Source organism: Ranitomeya imitator, chromosome 4 (genome assembly GCF_032444005.1).
Source record: "Ranitomeya imitator isolate aRanImi1 chromosome 4, aRanImi1.pri, whole genome shotgun sequence".
In the NCBI taxonomy this organism is placed as follows: domain Eukaryota; kingdom Metazoa; phylum Chordata; class Amphibia; order Anura; family Dendrobatidae; genus Ranitomeya; species Ranitomeya imitator.
The window spans coordinates 448,606,278-448,625,453 of NC_091285.1; the positions used below are offsets into that span (position 1 = coordinate 448,606,278).

Here is a 19,176-nt window from a genome sequence, read left to right on the forward strand (position 1 = left end):
GGGTAACAGGATAAATTGGACCCCAAAAGTTGTTGTCCAATTTGTCCTGTGTACGCTGATACCCCATATGTGGGGGAGAAGCACTGTTTGGGTGCATGGCAGAGCTCGGAAGGGAAGGAGCGCCATTTGGAATACAGACTTAGATGGATTGGTCTGCAGGCGTCACGTTGCATTTGCAGAGCCCCTGATGTACCCAAACAGTACAAACCCCCCACAAGTGACCCCATATTGGAAACTAGACCTCCCAAGGAACCTATCTAGATGTGTTGTGAGAACTTTGAACCCCAAAGTGTTTCACTGCAGTTTACAACGCAGAGCCGCGAAAATAAAAAAAATCTTATTTTTTCCCACAAAAATGATTTTTAGCCCCCCACATTTTTATTTTCCCAAGGATAACAAGAGAACTTGGACCCCAAAAGTTGTTGTCCAATTTGTCCTGAGTACGCTGATACCCCATATGTTGGGGTAAACCCCTGTTTGGGCGCACCAGAGAGCTCGGAAGGGAAGGAGCACTGTTTTACTTTTTCAACGCAGAATTGGCTGGAATTGAGATCGGACGCCATGTCGCGTTTGGAGAGCCCCTGATGTGCCTGAACAGTGGAAACTCCCCAATTCTACCTGAAACCCTAATCCTAACACACCCCTAACCCTAATCCCAACGGTAACCCTAACCACACCCCTAACCCACCCCTAATTCTAATCCCAACCCTAATCCCAACCGTAAATATAATCCAAACCCTAACTTTAGCTCCAACCAGGGGCGGATTATCAGAGGGTCAATATGGGCGGTAGCCCAGGGCCCTGTGGTCTGGGGGGGCCCTGGGCTACCGCAGAGATCGACCCTCTGCTAATCATCTGTGAATGCCGTCGCCGGCATTTATGTGCTCCTGCCGTAACCGGTGGGCAGAGAGAGGGGGCCCGCATCGGGCCCCTTCTCATCTGCTCACCGGGCCCCTTCCGGCGCTGCGGCGGTTTCCTATTGACGTGCGGGCGCGCGCCCGCACGTCAATAGTTAACACCAGCCGCCAGCCAATTGGAGGCTGGCGGCTGATGTCGGCCGCGCGCACACGTCGCCGGCGTCTGACGTCATTGTCAGTCGCCGGCGAGTGTGCTCTGTTGGAGGGAGCTCACCGCGGCGCTGGAGCGAGGACAGGTGAGGAGTTTTTTTTTTTTTTTATAACGGCGGACACACACTGAGGGCAGATGGCTGGAGGACGGACACTGGGGGCAGATGGCTGGAGGACGGACACTGGGGGCAGATTGCTGGAGGACGGACACTGGGGGCAGATTGCTGGAGACAGTGGGGCAGATTGCTGGAGACAGTGGGGCGGATTGCTGGAGACAGTGGGGCAGATTGCTGGAGACAGTGGGGCAATGCTGGAGACATTGGGGCAGATTGCTGGAGGACACACTGGGGGCAGATTGCTGGAGACAGTGGGGCAATGCTGGAGACAGTGGGGCAGATTGCTGGAGGACACACTGGGGGCAGATTGCTGGAGGACACACTGGGGGCAGATTGCTGGAGGACACTGGGGGCAGATTGCTGGAGGACACACTGGGGGCAGATTGCTGGAGGACACACTGGGGGCAGATTGCTGGAGGACACACTGGGGGCAGATGATTGCTGGAGGACACACTGGGGCAGATGATTGCTGGAGACACTGGGGCAGATGATTGCTGCAGACACTGGGGCAGATGATTGCTGGACACACTGGGGCAATGCTGGATACACTGGGGCAGATGATTGCTGGACACACTGGGGCAATGCTGGAGACACTGGGCCAGATTGCTGGACACACTGGGGGTAATATGCTGGACACACTGGGGGCAGGACTGGAGGCATGTGCAGAATGTAGGCACGGGGCATGATTGGAGACATGGGGCAGGATTGGATCATGGGGCAGGATGGATACGATGGAGACAGATGGGGCAGGATGTGGAGATCATATGGGGTAGAATGGATACTCATGAGTGCAGGATGGGAGAACATATGGCTGGAGCCAGGAATGAGATAAACGGAGCCAGGGTGGGGAATATTATTACCATAGGGGCTAATTAAGGGATATTGTTACTGCAGTGATGTATTTATTTTATTTTTTGAGTATACTGTTTTAAATGGGGGGGCGCTCCTGTTATTATGCAGAGTGACACTATATCGCCTTTTCTTCTTCATGTGGTGTAATGTAGAAGTTGTGAAAAATTAAGTAATGTGTTCTGCAAGTGGAGCTCGAGATAACTGTGTTATTTCCTGCAGAAACGAGTCCTGGCTGGAAGGAATGATGGCGGTCTGTGCTGGATGAAAGATGAAGGACTTCACCTAGAGACGTCACTGGTGAGTCAGTGTTACCTATACACTGACACTATACACTGTATACTATATAGAGGTCCTGTGTATAATGTCACCAGTGATCTCAGTATTACCTCTACACAGACACTGCATACTAAGTACAGATCTCCTGTGAATACTGGCACTTATGGTGATAGTATTGTGTTGTTTTTTTTTTATTACTGATCAGTATTGTAGTATTCAGTCACTATGTGGTGGTAATATGTGGTCTGGAAATGGTGTTGTGGTATTTGTCCCTTGTATGTGCTATTTGGTCACCAAGTGGTAATATGTGGTCTTGACATGGTGCGGTGGTATTTGTTCCTTGTATGTGATATTATTCGATCACTGTGGTTGTAATTTGTGGTCTGGTCACGGTGCGGTTGTATTTGTTCCTTGTATGTGATATTATTGGTCAAGCTATACCTAAATTGTATTGCAGATTTTAACAAATATTTAATAGGTTACAGTAGAGTAGGGCCCGGCCATTTTTCTGGTATAATCTGGTTCGGGTATATCATGACCCCCGTCACATGACCCCCGTCACATGACCCCCGTCACATGACCGGGGGGGGCCCACAGTGTGTGAACAGCCCGGGGCCCTGGCTACCCTTAATCCACCCCTGGCTCCAACCCTAACCCTAGCCCCAACCCTAACCCCAGCCCCAACCCCAGCCCCAACCCCAGCCCCAACCCCAGCCCCAGCCCCAACCCCAGCCCCAACCCCAGCCCCAACCCCAGCCCCAACCCCAGCCCTAGCCCTGATGGGAAAATGGAAATAAATACATTTTTTTAATTTTATTATTTTTCCCTAACTAAGGGGGTGATGAAGGGGGGTTTGATTTACTTTTATAGCGTTTTTTATATCGGATTTTTATGATTGGCAGCCGTCACACACTAAAATATGCTTTTTTTATAGCAAAAAAGTTTTTGCGTCTCCACATTTTGAGACCTATAATTTTTCCATATTTTGGTCCACAGAGTCATGTGAGGTCTTGTTTTTTGCGGGACGAGTTTACGTTTTTATTGGTAACATTTTTGGACACATCACTTTTTATTCCGATTTTAGTGAGGCAGAATGACCAAAAACCAGCTATTCATGAATTTCTTTTGGGGGAGGCGTTTATACCGTTCCGCATTTGGTAAAGTGGATGAAGCAGTTTTATTCGTCGGGTCAGTACGATTACAGCGATACCTCATTTATATCATTTTTTTATGTTTTGGCGCTTTTATACGATAAAAGCTATTTTATAGAAAAAATAATTATTTTGGCATCGCTTTATTCTCAGGACTATAACTTTTATTTTTTTGCTTATTATGCTTTGTGGCGGCTCGTTTTTTGCGGGACAAGATGACGTTTTCAGCGGTATCATGGTTATTTATATCCGTCTTTTTGATCGCGTGTTATTCCACATATATATATATATATACACATATACACATATATATATATATATACACACACATACATACATACATATATATATATATATATACACACATACATACATACATATATATATATATATATACACACATACATACATATATATATATATATACATACATACATACATATACATACATATACATACTTATACATACATATACATATATATTATTTAACACATGTGGAATTTTTTTTAACTTTTTTACTTTGTCCCAGGGGGGGACATCACAGATCGCCGATCTTACAGTTTGCACAGCACTCTGTAAGATCGGCGTTCTCAATGACATCGCTGCAGGCTTACCGGAAGTACTCCCTGCAGGACCCGGATGCAGCCCCGCGGCCATTTTGGATCCGGGGACTGCAGGGAGAAGACGCTCGGTACACGGTGAGTACATCACCGTGTACCGATCGTCTCAGGGAAGCACGCAGGGAGCCCCCTCCCTGCGCGATGCTTCCCTGTACCGCCGGCACATCACGATCATCTTTGATCGTGGTGTGCCGGGGGTTAATGTGCCGGGAGCGGTCCGTGACCGCTCCTGGCACATAGTGCCGGATGTCAGCTGCGATAGCTGACACCCGGCCGCGATCGGCCACGCTCCCCCCGTGAGCGCGGCCGATCACATATGACGTACTATCACGTCACTGGGAATTAAGTCCCAGGTCACCTGGACGGGATAGTACGTCATATGGGATTAAGGGGTTAAAGAGGCTATCCAGTACTTTTTCAATTATAAGCTAGCCTTAGGCTATGTCATCAATGTCTGATTGCCTGGGATCCGAAATCCGGTACTCCCGCTGATCAGCTGATATTGGTGTTGACAGCCAATACTCGCTTGTGGAGCTGTCCGTCTTCTAATAGTGGCCACCGCACAGCACTACATATCCGCCTCCTATTGATTTGAATAGGAGGCGAATGTGCAGTATCAAGCCTCAGCCACTACCAGAATACGGAACAGCTCCACAAGTGAGAGTGTTTTCAGGCAGTGACCACCATTGATAGCTGATCGGCGGGGGTGTCGGATACCAGATGATCAGGCATTAATGACATATTTGCCTTTTTGCCCCTGACGAAGCCACGCTGCCACGCTGTGGCGACACGCGTTGGGCTCCTTTTGCCCCCCTCTTTTTTGACCGGTGCCATGTCGTTTTAGCGCTACTTCTAGCCTATGGCAGGTTGTATTTGGCGTTTTAGTCCTCCCATGATTCTGTGTGCACTTGTATGCCTCCTCCATTATTTGCATGCCCCCCTTTTTTCCATCTAGCCACTCTCTATGGGCTGATGTGACATTTTTGTGATCTGTACTCGCAGGCTCGTATCTATCTCATTTCTAGTCTGCGTAGTTCGGGCACTGTTCGTCATTACATACTACAATCATACAGTGGTCAGCATATAGTAATTTGATTGACTGGGACTTATTGGGCATGTGCAATATGTGGGATATATCTGTATATTGATCTATTATAGATATACTGTCTAACTGTAGCTACGACCTGTGGGCAGTTTTTGAAATTTCAGACCTTGTATACCCTGCGTATAGCACTCCTAGTTATAGATTTAATTTATATATCATTTAGAACCCATTTTTCTAGTCCAGTCATAATATATTATATGACACAATATCATCTCCTGTATGGCTACTATTGTATGTGATTGCATACCATTGGCAATTTTTTGGTTCAGGTTGCATATGCTCTATTCAATGTATATTGGGTGAGGAACTAGATTTATAATTATCTTGTGAGTTCTATTCATTTTTTTCATTTTTTACTTGTTCTGGCCATAACAACTTTTTGCCTATAGGTGAATATATTACTATCCTGCTCATTGAACAGTTGTATTTACTTTGTTTGCGCTGTTTACCATCTGTTTAATATCCATATACCTTTGCTGTGGCATATTTGTATCATACATTTCCATATTTGCTGGTTTCGGGTCTTGGGGGGCATTCCCCTTTTGGGGATGTACTATCCAGGTTTTTAAATGTTTTTATGATGTGTTGTGTCTTGTGTTTTTGACCACAATAAAAATTTATAGTACATTTATATAATTGTTCTCCTGGTGATCCTCGGCTTTGTGTATGTTTTCTTTTCTCTTTTTTTGTTTTCTAAGGATGTATTAAACAACAAATAAGGCAAAAAATTTAAGTATAGTATCTACAGTTGCAAACAATATTAAAATAAACCAACCACATTGCAAATTAGGTTAATTAGCAAAACGTACACTTTATTTTGCGGTTTGTAATACACCAAATCAAGCAAGAAAAAATAGCTTAAAAAGGTTGCCCACTTGAAGGACAACACCTTTTTGATCTAACATTTTGGCTCTGATAAAAAAAGAAAAAGAAAAAAAAACCCCTATACTCACATCCCGTGCTGGTGCCGTTCCAGCGGAGTCTGCGTTCCCTGGGCTCTTGTGCAGTTGTTATGACACATGATCCCAGGGCGCCCAATCAGCGCTGGCGTCACTGTCCCCGCCTACATATGGATTGACCATGAAGAGGAAGCCCGGGTTGCAGCTGATCTCTCACTTCCACTTCTTGTTCGACAGAAAAATGGGACAGTGATGCCAGAGCAGATTGGGTGCCGGGGTCACATGTCACAACAACCGCACTGGAGCCCCAGGGAGAACAAGTTCCGGCATGGGAGGGGATATAAGCGTGTGGTATGAAGGTGTTGTCCAAGTAGTGGACACCTTTAATGAAGCATTCCAATGAAAATTTTTATTGGCTAAACCTGTGTAAATGTGTATGTTGTGTACCGAAAGTGCATTAATATAGACAGCACACAGTATTCCCCAGTTTCTAGTACCGCTCCGGGTCACATGTCGGCTATTCATTCCTCCAGAAAGCTGCTAGAGTCTGGCATCTCATTTGCAGCAGGTCATAACAGCCAGACGTTACTATATTAAGTACTAAGACACTTGCCATGAAGGGGTTGAATAACTCGGAGGCTGCAGTGGTCAGTAAAATTGGCATTTTGTTATAAATTTGTAGACACCCTATTTAATTGGTAATTATATAGAGCTACAAAAATTGTTTTTGTTTCATTGGTTACTTTTAGTGGAAGGCTACATGAAGTCAGCAGTTTGCTGTGTCTGGGAATGGTTTGGTTAGTTGCAAACAGCAAAAATGTACAAACGTTGTGCTAATCAACGTAATTTACAATGGAAATGTATTCATTTTTTTATTGAAAGAGCACATTAAGTTTACTGTCTACCTACTTTGTTTTGTATACCATGCGGCGAGGTAATGGTCCAAGGACTTTCTCCATCATAACCAAGTGTTCTCGATTATCATGTGTCTAGTCAAAAAACACGATGAGTCAAGTTATTATATGCATATATTTAGCTAGAGAAATATATAATTTGTAAAAGTGTGCACATACGTTGACACAAACACATGTTTGCAAATTGGACTATCTAGGGCAACTTTGTTTATGTGTAGGATGTGGAATGTAATAACTATAGTCACCACTTCGAACATTTAATATGTACTTTTCACGTCCTGGACCAATTAACTTATGTTTTCAGAAATCTGTTTTATTACATTACAATAGACATGCAGCATGTACATGTGTATTATATGAACATTACAGTGACTGGCATGTGATGATGTAAATGTATGATTGCTCACAGAGCCAAGGACCTGTAATTCTATAGTGTTTTCTAATGACATCAGACAGAAATTACCTGGAAGAGCGTAGATCCAGTGTAAAACTCAAACAAGATGCACCCCAGGCTCCATACATCACAGGGTTGAGCCCAGCCTAGCTCTAAAGTAAAAGAAAAGCAACTTATAAAACACTACCCTAATACATGCCAACTGAATACACCGTGCACACGTTGCAGATTGGGGTGCAGAATTTTCCGCACAAAATCCACATCTCCTGGCAGAAACCGCAGGCGCGGATTTTGTGCGGTTTTGATGCGGAATTAATGTGGATTTTGTGCAGATTTTACCACTGCGGATTTCTATAATGGAAGGGTGCAGAAATGCTGCAGTTCCGCACAAAAGAAGTGACACACACTTTTCAATTCGCAGCGGATTCAGTGCGGATTTTTCCGCACCATTAGCACAGCTTTTTTTTTCCCTATTGATTTACACTGTACTGTAAATCACTGTGCGGAACTGCAGCGTTTCTGCACGAAAAAATCTAATGCGGATCCACACCAATTCCGCATCGTGTGCACACTTAAGGTAACATAAGCTAAAACACTTATAGAATATAATTAAACACTTATAAATTACCTAATGGACGAATGGAACAGTTCACTGCAGGAAATTACAGGGTAATGCTATGCTCACAAGTTCCATTTTTTTGCGTCATTTGTCTATACAAAATTTTAAGCTGCGTTTTACAGTACCAGCAAAGACAGATTTCAGAAATTTAATGCACAGTTTTTTTGTTTTTTGTTTTTTTATTCCTGGCTGATTTGGAAAACTACTGCATATTTGAAAACTGCAGCATGTCACTTTCAGTGTTTTTGCAGCAGTTTTTCACCCATAGAAAACAATAAGTGCAAAACCTTAAGGAAGTTGCATCTTGATTTTTTGGTGGGCACTAAATTTTATCAGCATGCACAAGAAACCACAAAAAAGCAGCAAAACCTGATTTTTGTAAGCAGCTTCTTTACTGCCAAGAGAGTAGGTTTTGCCTGCAGCAAAAACGCAACGTCAACGTAGCTTTACAGTTATTGGATAATTTGGATAAGCGACAATACTTTATAAACAATGCACACATCTAACATGACAAACAAGCAAAAAAAAAACAAAAAAGTGCTGGCTATTGATAAATACAACAGTTTTATTCGTAAATTTACTTGTACAGGTTACCTTATATCAAACCCAACAGCTATGTCCAGCTATCGCCTAATATCGCTGCCCCCATTCGCTTCCAAACTGCTGGAGCAGCACGTCCACGCTGAACTTTCCTACCACTTCTCATCTAACTTGCTCTTTGACAATCTACAATCTGGTTTCCGCTCCCATCACTCCACTGAGATAGCCCTGACCAAAATTAATAACAACCTACTTACAGCCAAAGTAAACGGACAGTACTGTACTCCTCCTTAAGGACCTGTCCTCTGCTTTCGACACAGTTGACCGCTGCCTCCTACTACAGATCCTCTCCTTTGGCATCAAAGACCTCGCCCTATCCTGGATCTCCGCATACCTTTCCAACCGCATATTCAGCGTCTCTCACTCCCACACTACCTCCTCATCCCACCCTCTCTCTTTTGGAGTCCCCAAGGCTCTGTTCTAGGACCCATACTCTTCTCAATCTATACCCTTTGCCAGGGACAACTCAAAGTCCCATGGATTCCAGTACCACCTTTATGCTGATGATACTCAGATCTACCTTTCTGGCCCAGACGTCACCTCTCTGCTGTCCAGAATCCCGGAGTGTCTATCAGCCATATCATCCTGAACTCATCATCTTTCCTCCATCTCACAGATCTTCCTTACCTGACCTATCTATCGCAATTAACGACATCACACTTTCCCCAGTACCGGAAGTCCGCTGCCTCAGAGTAACCCTTGACTCTGCCCTGTGCTTCAAACCGCACATCCAAGCTCTTTCCCACCTCCTGTCGCCTCCAGCTCAAAAATATTTACAGAATCCAACCTATCCTCAACCTACTAAACTGCTTGTCCATGCCCTCATCTCCTGCCTTGACTACTGCAACATTCTTTGCTGTAGCCTCCCTGCTAACACCCTCGCACCTTTCCAGTTCATCCTTTTACTCTGCTGCCCGACATTCATGTTTCTCCTCCGCTTCTCCCCTCTGCAAAGCGCTTCACTGGCTCCCATTCCCTCAGCGTATACAGTTCAAATTACTAATACTGCCCTACAAGGGCATCTATAACCTGTCTCCTCCATATATCTCTAAACTAATCTTCCCTCACGTAATCTCCGGTCCTCCCGAGACCTCCTTCTCTCCTCCACACTTATTCGCTCATCACCCAACCATCTGCAAGACTTCTCCCAAATATCTCCCATCCTCTGGAATTCTTTCCCCCAACATGTCCGACTATCAACCACATTCAGATCCTTCAGACAGAACCAGAAAACCCACATCACTACCAGAGCTACCACCGCCCCGCCAACCTACTGTCTCCTTCACCAGCATCCTGTAGAATGTAAACCCACAAGGGCAGGGTCCCCGCCCTTCTGTATCAGTCTGTCATTGTTAGTTTGCTTACTGTAAGTGATATCTGTAATTTGTATGCAACCCCTTCTCATGTACAGCACCATGGAATCAATGATGCTATATAAATAATAATCATAATCCATTTAAACTAGCTCAGGAGACAATCTATAGAAATCCATCACAGAGCAGTGAGCAAACATGACATCTAGACAATCATGGAATTGACTACTGTCCTGAGACATTAAGTTCTTTATCAAAAAAATAAAAAAAAATAAACCTCACCCAAAATAACCTCTGGAGGGCGATAATGGCGTGTGGCAACAACCGTGCTATGATATTCATGGTCAAAAGTAGCACTACCAAAATCTACAACCCGGATGCTGGAATTTTTTACACATTTTTCTTCACAGTTCTGTTAAAGAGAGAAATAAAGATTTGATAGCTGTGTTTTATATATACAATATTTCCTTTAGCATTATGCTAAGTTTACATAACTTTATCACAGTTGATGCACACATTTTTTAAATTGGTAAATACCGTCATCATATTATAAACAGTTTAAAAACAAATTAACCCCTTTACTCCCAATGGTGGTTTGCACGTTAATGACCAGGCCAATTTTTACAATTCTGACCACTGTCCCTTTATGAGGTTATAACTCTGGAACGCTTCCCTGGATCACGGTGATTCTGACACTGTTTTCTCGGGACATATTGTACTTCATGTTAGTGGTAAATTTCTTTGATATGACTTGCGTTTATTTGTGGGAAAAAATGGAAATTTGGCGAAAATTTTTAACATTTCGCAATTTTCCAACTTTGAATTTTCATGCCCTTAAATCAGAGATATGTCACACAAAATACTTGACATTTCCTACATGTCTAGTTTACATCAACAATTTTGGAACCCAAATTTTTTTTTGTTAGGAAGTTATAAGGGTTAAAAGTTGACGAGCGATTTCTTATTTTTACACCACATCACATTTGAAGTCACTTTGAGGGGTCTATATGATAGAAAATACCCAAAAGTAAAAAAAATAAACAAGTGTGACACCATTCTAAAAACGGCACCCCTCAAGGTGCTTAAAACAACATTCATGAAGTTTGTTAACCCATCAGGTGCTTCACAGGAATTTTTGGAATGTTTAAAAAAAAAAAAAAAAAAAAAAATTAACATTTAACTTTATTTCACAAAAAATGTATTTCAGATCCAATTTGTTTTATTTTACCAAGGGTAACAGGAGAAACTAAACCCCAATAGTTGTTGTACAATTTATCCCGAGTACGCTGATACCACATATGTGGGGGTAAACCCGTTTGAGCGCATGGCAGAGCTCAGAAGGGAAGGAGAACAGTTTGACTTTTCAATGCAAAATTGGCTGGAATTGAGATCGGACGCCATGTTGCATTTGGAGAGCCCCTGTTGTATCTAAGTGACACCATTTTATAAAGCAGACCCCCTAAGGAACTTATCTAGATGTGTGGTGAGCACTATGAACCCCCAAGTGCTTCACAGAAGTTTATAATGCAGAGTCGTAAAAATAAAAAAAATAAAAATCACTTTCACAAAAATGTTTTGTTTGACTCCAATTTTTTATTTTCCCAAGCGTAACAGGAGTAATTGGACCCCAAAAGTTGTTGAGCAATTTTATCTGTGTACGCAGATATCCCATATGTGGGGGTAAACCATTGTTTGGACGCATGGCAGAGTTTGGAAGTGAAGGAGTGCCGTTTTAATTTTTCAACGCAGAATTGGCTGGAATTGAGATCAGACGCCATGTCGTGTTTGGAGAGCCCCTGATGTGCCTAAACAGTGGAAACCCCACAATTCTAACTCCAACCCTAACCCCAACACACCCCTAACCGTAATCCTAACTTTACCAACTTTAGCCCCAACCCTAACCGAAAAATACTTTTTTTTTAATTTTATTATTTTTCCCTAACTAAGGGGCTGATAAAGGGGGGTTTGATTTACTATTTATAGCGGGTTTTATAGCAAGTTTTTATGTCTGGCAGCTGTCACACACTAAAAGACGCTTTATATTGCAAAATAGGGATTTTTGTGTGTACTCACCGTAAAATCCTTTTCTCCGAGACACTCATTGGGGGACACAGGACCATGGGTTATGCTGCTGTCACTAGGAGGCTGACACTAAGCTGAGACAAAAAAAGGTTAGCTCCTCCCCTGCAGTATACACCCTCATGCTGGCTTCCAGAGACCCAGTTCAGTGCAAAAGCAGTAGGATAATAACAATATAACAGGTAACTTTAGAATATAACATGTCAAACCAACAGTCAAAGACCAAAAAAGGCAACGAGCCGTAAGGCTACCAGGGTGGGTGCTGTGTCCCCCAATGAGTGTCTCGGAGAAAAGGATTTTACGGTGAGTACACACAAAAATCCCTATTTCTCCTTCGCCTCATTGGGGGACACAGGACCATGGGACGTCCCAAAGCAGTCCCTGGGAGGGAAACAATACAACCAAATTACTCCGTGTACCATCTGACTACAAATGCGCAACGACTGCTTGCAGGATACGCCTGCCAAGGGCCGCGTCCGCAGAGGAGTGGATGTGGACATTGTAGTGCTTTGAGAAAGTATGCAGGCTGGACCACGTTGCGGCCTTGCAAACCTGCTCCGCTGTTGCCTGGTGCCGGATGGCCCAGGAAGCCCCCATCGACCGAGTGGAGTGAGCTCTAATCCCCGCCGGGATAGGACTGCCCCTGACCCGATAGGATTCCTGGATAGCGGATCGGATCCATCTGGCAATCGTGGATTTAGACGCAGCCAAACCCTTTCTGTGACCCTCCGGGAGCATGAAAAGGGCGTCCGATTTTCTGAAATGCGCCGTTCTGGAAATGTACCTCCTGAGGGCACGTACTACGTCCCGAGTATGGAGAGCCTTCTCGACCCTATGTTTGGGCTGCGGGCAGAAGGAGGGAAGAATGATGTCCTCGTTAAGGTGGAAAGATGAGACCACCTTCGGAAGAAACGCCGGGGAAGGGCGTAGGACTACCTTGTCCTGAAGAAAGGCAAGGAAAGGAGCCCGGCAGGATAAAGCGGCGAGCTCTGAAACCCTTCTGATAGACGTCACCGCTACCAGGAAGGCAACCTTCCAAGAGAGGACAGAGAGCGGAACGTCTTGAAGGGGTTCGAACGGAGGTTCCTGAAGAGCCCCCAGGACCAAGTTGAGATCCCAGGTCTCTAAAGGCATCCTGTAGGGGGGAACCACATAGGAGACTCCCTGAATGAAGGTCCTGACCTGAAGGTTGTTGGCGATCTTACGCTGGAACAGCACGGATAACGCTGAGATCTGACCTTTAAGGGAACTCAGGGCCAAGCCGGAGTCCAGACCAGACTGAAGGAAATCCAAGATGCAAGGGATAGAGAAAACGAGCGGAGGGTGACCCCGGAGCCTGCACCATGAGAAGAAGGTTTTCCAGGCGCGGTGGTAAATGGAGGCGGAAGACGCCTTACGAGCGCTTAACATGGTGGGGATGACCTGCTGAGAGAAACCGGCACGAGTTAGAATCCAGGTTTCAACAGCCACGCCGTTAAACGTAGGGCCCCTGAGCTCTGGTGGCAAATCGGACCTTGGCGAAGCAGGTCTGGGCGGTCTGGTAACCGCCAGGGAATGTCGGCCACGAGCTGAACGAGTTCCGCGTACCAAGCGCGACGTGGCCAATCTGGGGCGACCAGAATGACCGGAACTCCCTCCGTCTTGATCTTTCGGATCACCTTCGGCAGTAAGGGAAGGGGAGGGAACACGTATGGGAGCTGAAACTGATGCCACGGAGAAATCAGCGCGTCTACTCCTATGGCCTAGGGATCCCGAGAACGGGCAATGAAGTTGTGGACCTTGGCGTTCAATCTGGACGCCATCAGGTCCACGTCCGGGGTCCCCCAGCGAAGACAGATCTGGTGAAATACCTCTGGGTGGAGTTCCCACTCCCCCGAGGCAAGGCCCTGGCGGCTCAGGAAGTCCGCCGCCCAGTTCTCGACTCCCGGAATGTGTACCGCAGAGATGATGGAATGGTTGGATTCGGCCCAACGAAGGATGAGGGAGACTTCCTGCATCGCCGCCCTGCTGCGGGTACCCCCCTGGTGGTTGATGTAAGCCACCGCCGTGACGTTGTCCGATTGGACTCGTACTGGGTGGCCCGCGAGCAGGGCGTGAAAGCGACTCAGAGCAAGTCTGATAGCGCGAATCTCCAGGATGTTGATGGGGAGTCTGGATTCCCGAACTGTCCAACGGCCCTGGGCAGAGTGGTGGAGAAACACCGCCCCCCAGCCGAGGAGACTGGCGTCGGTGGTTACCACTAACCAGCAGATCGGGAGGAAGGACTTCCCCTGGAGAAGAGACGAGCACAGGGTCCACCATACGAGAGATTGTCTGACCCGCGGGGACAGGGGGCAAGGACGGTCGAGAGATGAGAGACTCCTGTCCCAGTTGTCCAGCAGAGCCTGTTGCAAGGGACGGAGATGGAGTTTAGCAAAGGGAACCGCTTCGATTGCTGCAACCATCTTTCCCAGGATCTTCATGGCGAACCGAATGGTTCGCAGACGAGGATGGCATAGCGCTCGGGCTCCCAGATGAAGCGCTTGGGCCTTGGACCGAGGAAGCAAGACCAGCCCCCTTGAAGTGTCCAGGATCATTCCCAGAAAGGAGATCCGACGGGCAGGAACGGGAGAGGACTTGTCCAAGTTGATCAGCCAGCCCAGGCGCGAAAGAGAATCCAGGGTAATGTGGACGCTTGACTCGCAGGATTGGAAAGACGGGCCCTTTGTGAGGAGATCGTCTAAGTAAGGTAACACGACGACTCCTCGAGAATGAAGGATGGCCATGACAGCCGCCATGACCTTGGTGAATACCCTGGGCGCCGTGGCAAGACCGAAGGGTAAGGCCGTGAACTGGAAGTGGTCCTCCAGAACGGCAAAGCGGAGGAACCTTTGATGAGGTGGGAAAATCGGGATGTGAAGATAGGCATCCTTGATGTCTATCGAGGCCAAGAATTCCCCTCTTTCCATCGAAGAGATGACCGATCTGAGGGATTCCATCCTGAAGTGCCGGACTCTTACGCACTTGTTCAGGAGTTTGAGATCCAAAATGGGTCGCACCTTTCCATCCTTCTTTGGCACGACGAAGAGGTTTGAGTAGAAACCTTTGAACCTCTCGTGTTCTGGGACCGGAACAATGACCCCGCTCTGGCGGAGAGCGTGAATGGCGCGAGACTGAGCTCCCGAACTGGGGAGACGAGAGGGGAAAAACCGAGTTGGAGGAGGAGAGGAGAACTCTATTTTGTAGCCCGACGATACCAGATCCCTGACCCATTCGTCGTGAACGACGGAGAGCCAGGCTTGCTGAAAAAGGAGTAGACGTCCGCCTACTCTGGTGGTATCGACTGGCGCCGTTCCCGAGTCATTGAGACGGGAATCTGGGAGGTCTGGAACCTCGGGTTCTGGGCTGCCTAGGTTTTCCGCGCCAGGAGGGGTTCGGCCTGAAGGAGGGGCGAGAGTCTCTGTCTGTGCGAGCGGATCGGTCCGATCTGGGAAGACCGGAAGGATTGGACCAGGCTGGGCTGGTACGAAAGGGCCGAAAGCGAAAGTAAGGCTGGCGCTGGAAAGCCGCCTTGGGCCTCTGTTGGGGAAGGAACTTGCTCTTTCCCCCCCGTGGCGTCGGAAATAAGCTGGTCAAGCTTTTCGCCGAAAAGGCGCCCGCTTTGAAAAGGGAGAGAGATCAGGGATTTTTTAGAAGAGGAGTCTGCGCGCCACTCTCTGAGCCAAAGAGCCCTTCTAATAGCGATGGCGTTAGAAGCCGCCGATGCTGCGCAATTCGCTGCGTCGAGAGATGCGTACATTACATAATCGCTAGCCATGGCTAACTGCTTAGCCAGGTCTGCCATCTCAGACGGGAGGTCCTGTTCCTGAATGGATTTCGCTAGAGCGTCCGCCCAGGAAACCATTGCCTTGGTCACCCAAGCCGCGGCGAAGGAGGGGGACAGGGAAGAGCCTGAGGCCTCGTACACTGAGCGAGCTAGAGAGTCTAGCTGGCGTTCAGTGGGACTCTTAATTGAAGCGCCGTCCGGGACTGAAAGAAGCGTTTTAGAGGCCAGGCGCGAGACCGGAGGATCTACTATAGGGGGATCCGTCCAGTCTTTCACGAGATCTGCTGAGAAGGGATACTTCGATACCAGATCCTTCTTACCCGAGAAACGCTTATCTGGACGCTCCCTGTGTCGCTTGACTATATCTAGAAAAGCTGGGTGAGAGGCAAAAGATTTGTGGGAACGCTTGGTTCTGGTAAAAGAGACCGCGTGTTCCGGAGCGGAATTAGAATCATCATCCACCTTAAGCGTGTGATTGACTGCTACAATGAGGGAGTCAACCGTAGCTCTGAACTCCGGAGCCTCCGGGTCCAATGATACCTCGGACTCATTTTCAGAGTCGTGAACGCTGCGAGCCCCCAAAGAGGGTGAGCGAGAGGTGGAGCTGCCAGAGTCTGAGTGGCGAGGTGAACGCTCAGGAGAAGTAGTACGGATCCGCTTTCTGGATGACCGTGCCTCTTTAAGTGGAGAGCGGCCCCTGCTGGCCGACGATTCCCCTGCTATGGAGGGATCTCCTAACACCTGTAACGGATTGCCCCGTTCCCCGGGAGGATTTTGAATGGATTTGATGGCGTTGGCTAAAAAATCCACGGACTGTGAAAGTGAGGCGACCCACGGGGGGGGACTAGGTACGCCGGAGTCGGTAGCGGTGGAGGGCTCCTGGGCACATGGAGCATCGCAGGCAGAGCAGAGGGGAGAACTTTGCGGCCTAGGGAGCGGGGCCTGGCAGGTGGTACACGCAGAAAAAAAGGTCGTATGCACCTTAGAGGATTTTTTGGACCTTGACTGGGACATGATTCTAATGCAAGAAAATTAGATCACAGGGTCTATAAATGAGGGGAAGCCGAGGGCGACGCTGCAGAGGAGAGCTGACGAAGTCTCCTTACCCTGGTCCTGTGTCCCGTTCCAGAGAGGGCAAGTGTTGCCAGAGAAGAAAAACCGGCTGCACGTGGGGTTCCCCTGGGCGCTGTGACAGCTAGACGCTCTGTAGAGGCTGAGCTGCGGCGTGCAGTGTGGGATCAAGATGGCCGCCGAGATCAGGAGAGAGATCTCGGAGGCTGCAAGAAGCGCCAGGACCGGGGGGCGGAGCCGTCGATGACGCGCGGCGGGGGCGGAGCCTAGCGTAGCGTCCAGCGGCTAGGCCGAAGCCTAAATTTGCGGCTTCGGCCCGGCGCGCGGCGCAAAATGCCAAAAAACTGTGGGAATGCTCCAGGCCACTATGGGCGCTGCCCAGGAGGAGCCCTCCGGACCGCAAGACCGGCGATCCCCCCCCATCCCCCACGAGACACTTACCAGAGGTGCCATGAGGAGGTGAGAGGTGCCTTAGGATGGCATGGGACGGTGCAGGGGTTGGGAAGCCTCTATCCACCAGCCCCAAACAGGGGGGTGGAGAGGAACCGTCCACCACCTGGATCACGAAGAACATTGGTGATGCAGTGTGGTCTGCACGGACGCCACAGAAATAGTGCCTCTGTACAGCCGAGGGTAAAACCTGGTGGCCAGGGCAGATGTCCGGCAATAAAAAGCCTGGCTGCAGAGGAGGATACTGGGGTAAAACCCAGTGCTCGTCTGTATCAAGGGGGGAGATCGGCGCCCTTTTAGGGAAAAAACCGTCGCCCAAAAAAGGGTCAGCTCAGGCAGTGGCTCCCTCGTCGCAGGAGAGGATACGGTGAGGTGAAACTCCCGTGCTCGCCTGCTGCTGTTTCGGGGGAGATCGGACCTTGAAAGAATCCGTCGCCCCCTTCGTCCGGATAGGAAAGTGAAAAAAATCGTGATGAAAAAACAGTGTGCCTCCTACGGACACTAAGCTTGAACTGGGTCTCTGAAAGCCAGCATGAGGGTGTATACTGCAGGGGAGGAGCTAACCTTTTTTTGTCTCAGCTTAGTGTCAGCCTCCTAGTGACAGCAGCATAACCCATGGTCCTGTGTCCCCCAATGAGGCGAAGGAGAAAATAGTTTTTGCATCACCACATTTTGAGACCTATAATTTTTCCATATTTTGGCCCACAGTCATGTGAGGCCTTTTTTTTTTTGTGGGACGAGTTGACGTTTTTATTGGTACCGTTCTGCGTGTGGTAAAATTGATAAAGCCGTTTTATTCTTCGTGTCAGTACGATTACAGCGATACCTCATTTATATCATTTTTTAATGTTTTGACGCTTTTATACAATAAAAACTATTTTATAGAATAAATAATTTTTATTCTGAGAGCTATAACTTATTTTTCTGCTGATAGAGCTGTATGGCGGCTTTTTTGCGGGACAAGATGACGTTTTCAGCTGTATGATTTTATTTACATCCGTCTTTTTGATCGTGTTTTTTGCACTTTTTGTTTGGCGGTATGATAAAGCATTGTTTTTTGCCTTTTTTATGGTGTTCACTGAAGGGGTTAACTAGTGGGACAGTTTTATAGAGCGGGTCGTTATGGACGCAGCGATACTAAATGTGTACTTTTGTTTGTTTTTTTCACATAAATAAATGGATTTATTGGAAAAGTATTTATTTTTGTTTTGCCCTTATTTGGGGATTTTTTTTAAAAAAAATATATTTTTACACAATTTTTTTTTTTTTACTTTATAACATTGACCCAGGTTGGGACATCACTATATCAGGTCAGATCGCTGATCTTGCATAGCACAGTGTCAGATCAGCAAGCTGACAGGCTGTGTAGGCGCTGAAAAGCCACCTCACTGAATAGCAATGAGCCCTCATTCATACATGTCAACAGAATAATAAAAAGCTATAGGACAAAAGGAAAAAAAAATCTGGGGTCCTTAAAAAGGACTAAATAATGTATTATGATTGTGGCATAACTTTTTTTAAACCACTTAAGGTCCAGGCAAGGTTTCCTTTTTCCTTCACTTATTCCAAGAGCCACATAATTCTTACTTTTTCATAGACATAGCCACAGCCATCTGAATGGTTATTTTTTTGTGTGATTAGTTAATATTTTGAATGACACCATTTACTTATTCATATTGGGGATGGGGAAAAAAAAAAAGGGAAAAATTCCAAGTGAGGTGAAAAAAAACCCTACAGTTGCAGCAATTTTGGGGCTTAGTTTTTATGATGTTGTGTGGTAAAGATGACTTGGCAACATTATCCTTGATGATACAATCAATGACAGCAATACAAAACGTGTATAG

The 19,176-nt window shown here is 46.9% G+C and overlaps 1 protein-coding gene across 3 annotated transcripts in view; it reads right to left on the minus strand.

Annotated features, from left to right (window-relative positions):
• Positions 1–19,176, minus strand: part of CLK3 (CDC like kinase 3) — a 58,884-nt gene that overhangs the window by 13,750 nt on the left and 25,958 nt on the right. For all 3 annotated transcript variants that reach the window (XM_069765718.1, XM_069765717.1, XM_069765719.1), the window contains 3 exons: positions 10,210–10,339; positions 7,465–7,547; positions 6,997–7,076 (listed from right to left, as the gene is read on the minus strand). In XM_069765718.1, coding sequence (XP_069621819.1) covers positions 6,997–7,076; positions 7,465–7,547; positions 10,210–10,339 — 293 coding nt within the window. The remainder of the gene's footprint in view (positions 1–6,996; positions 7,077–7,464; positions 7,548–10,209; positions 10,340–19,176) is intronic.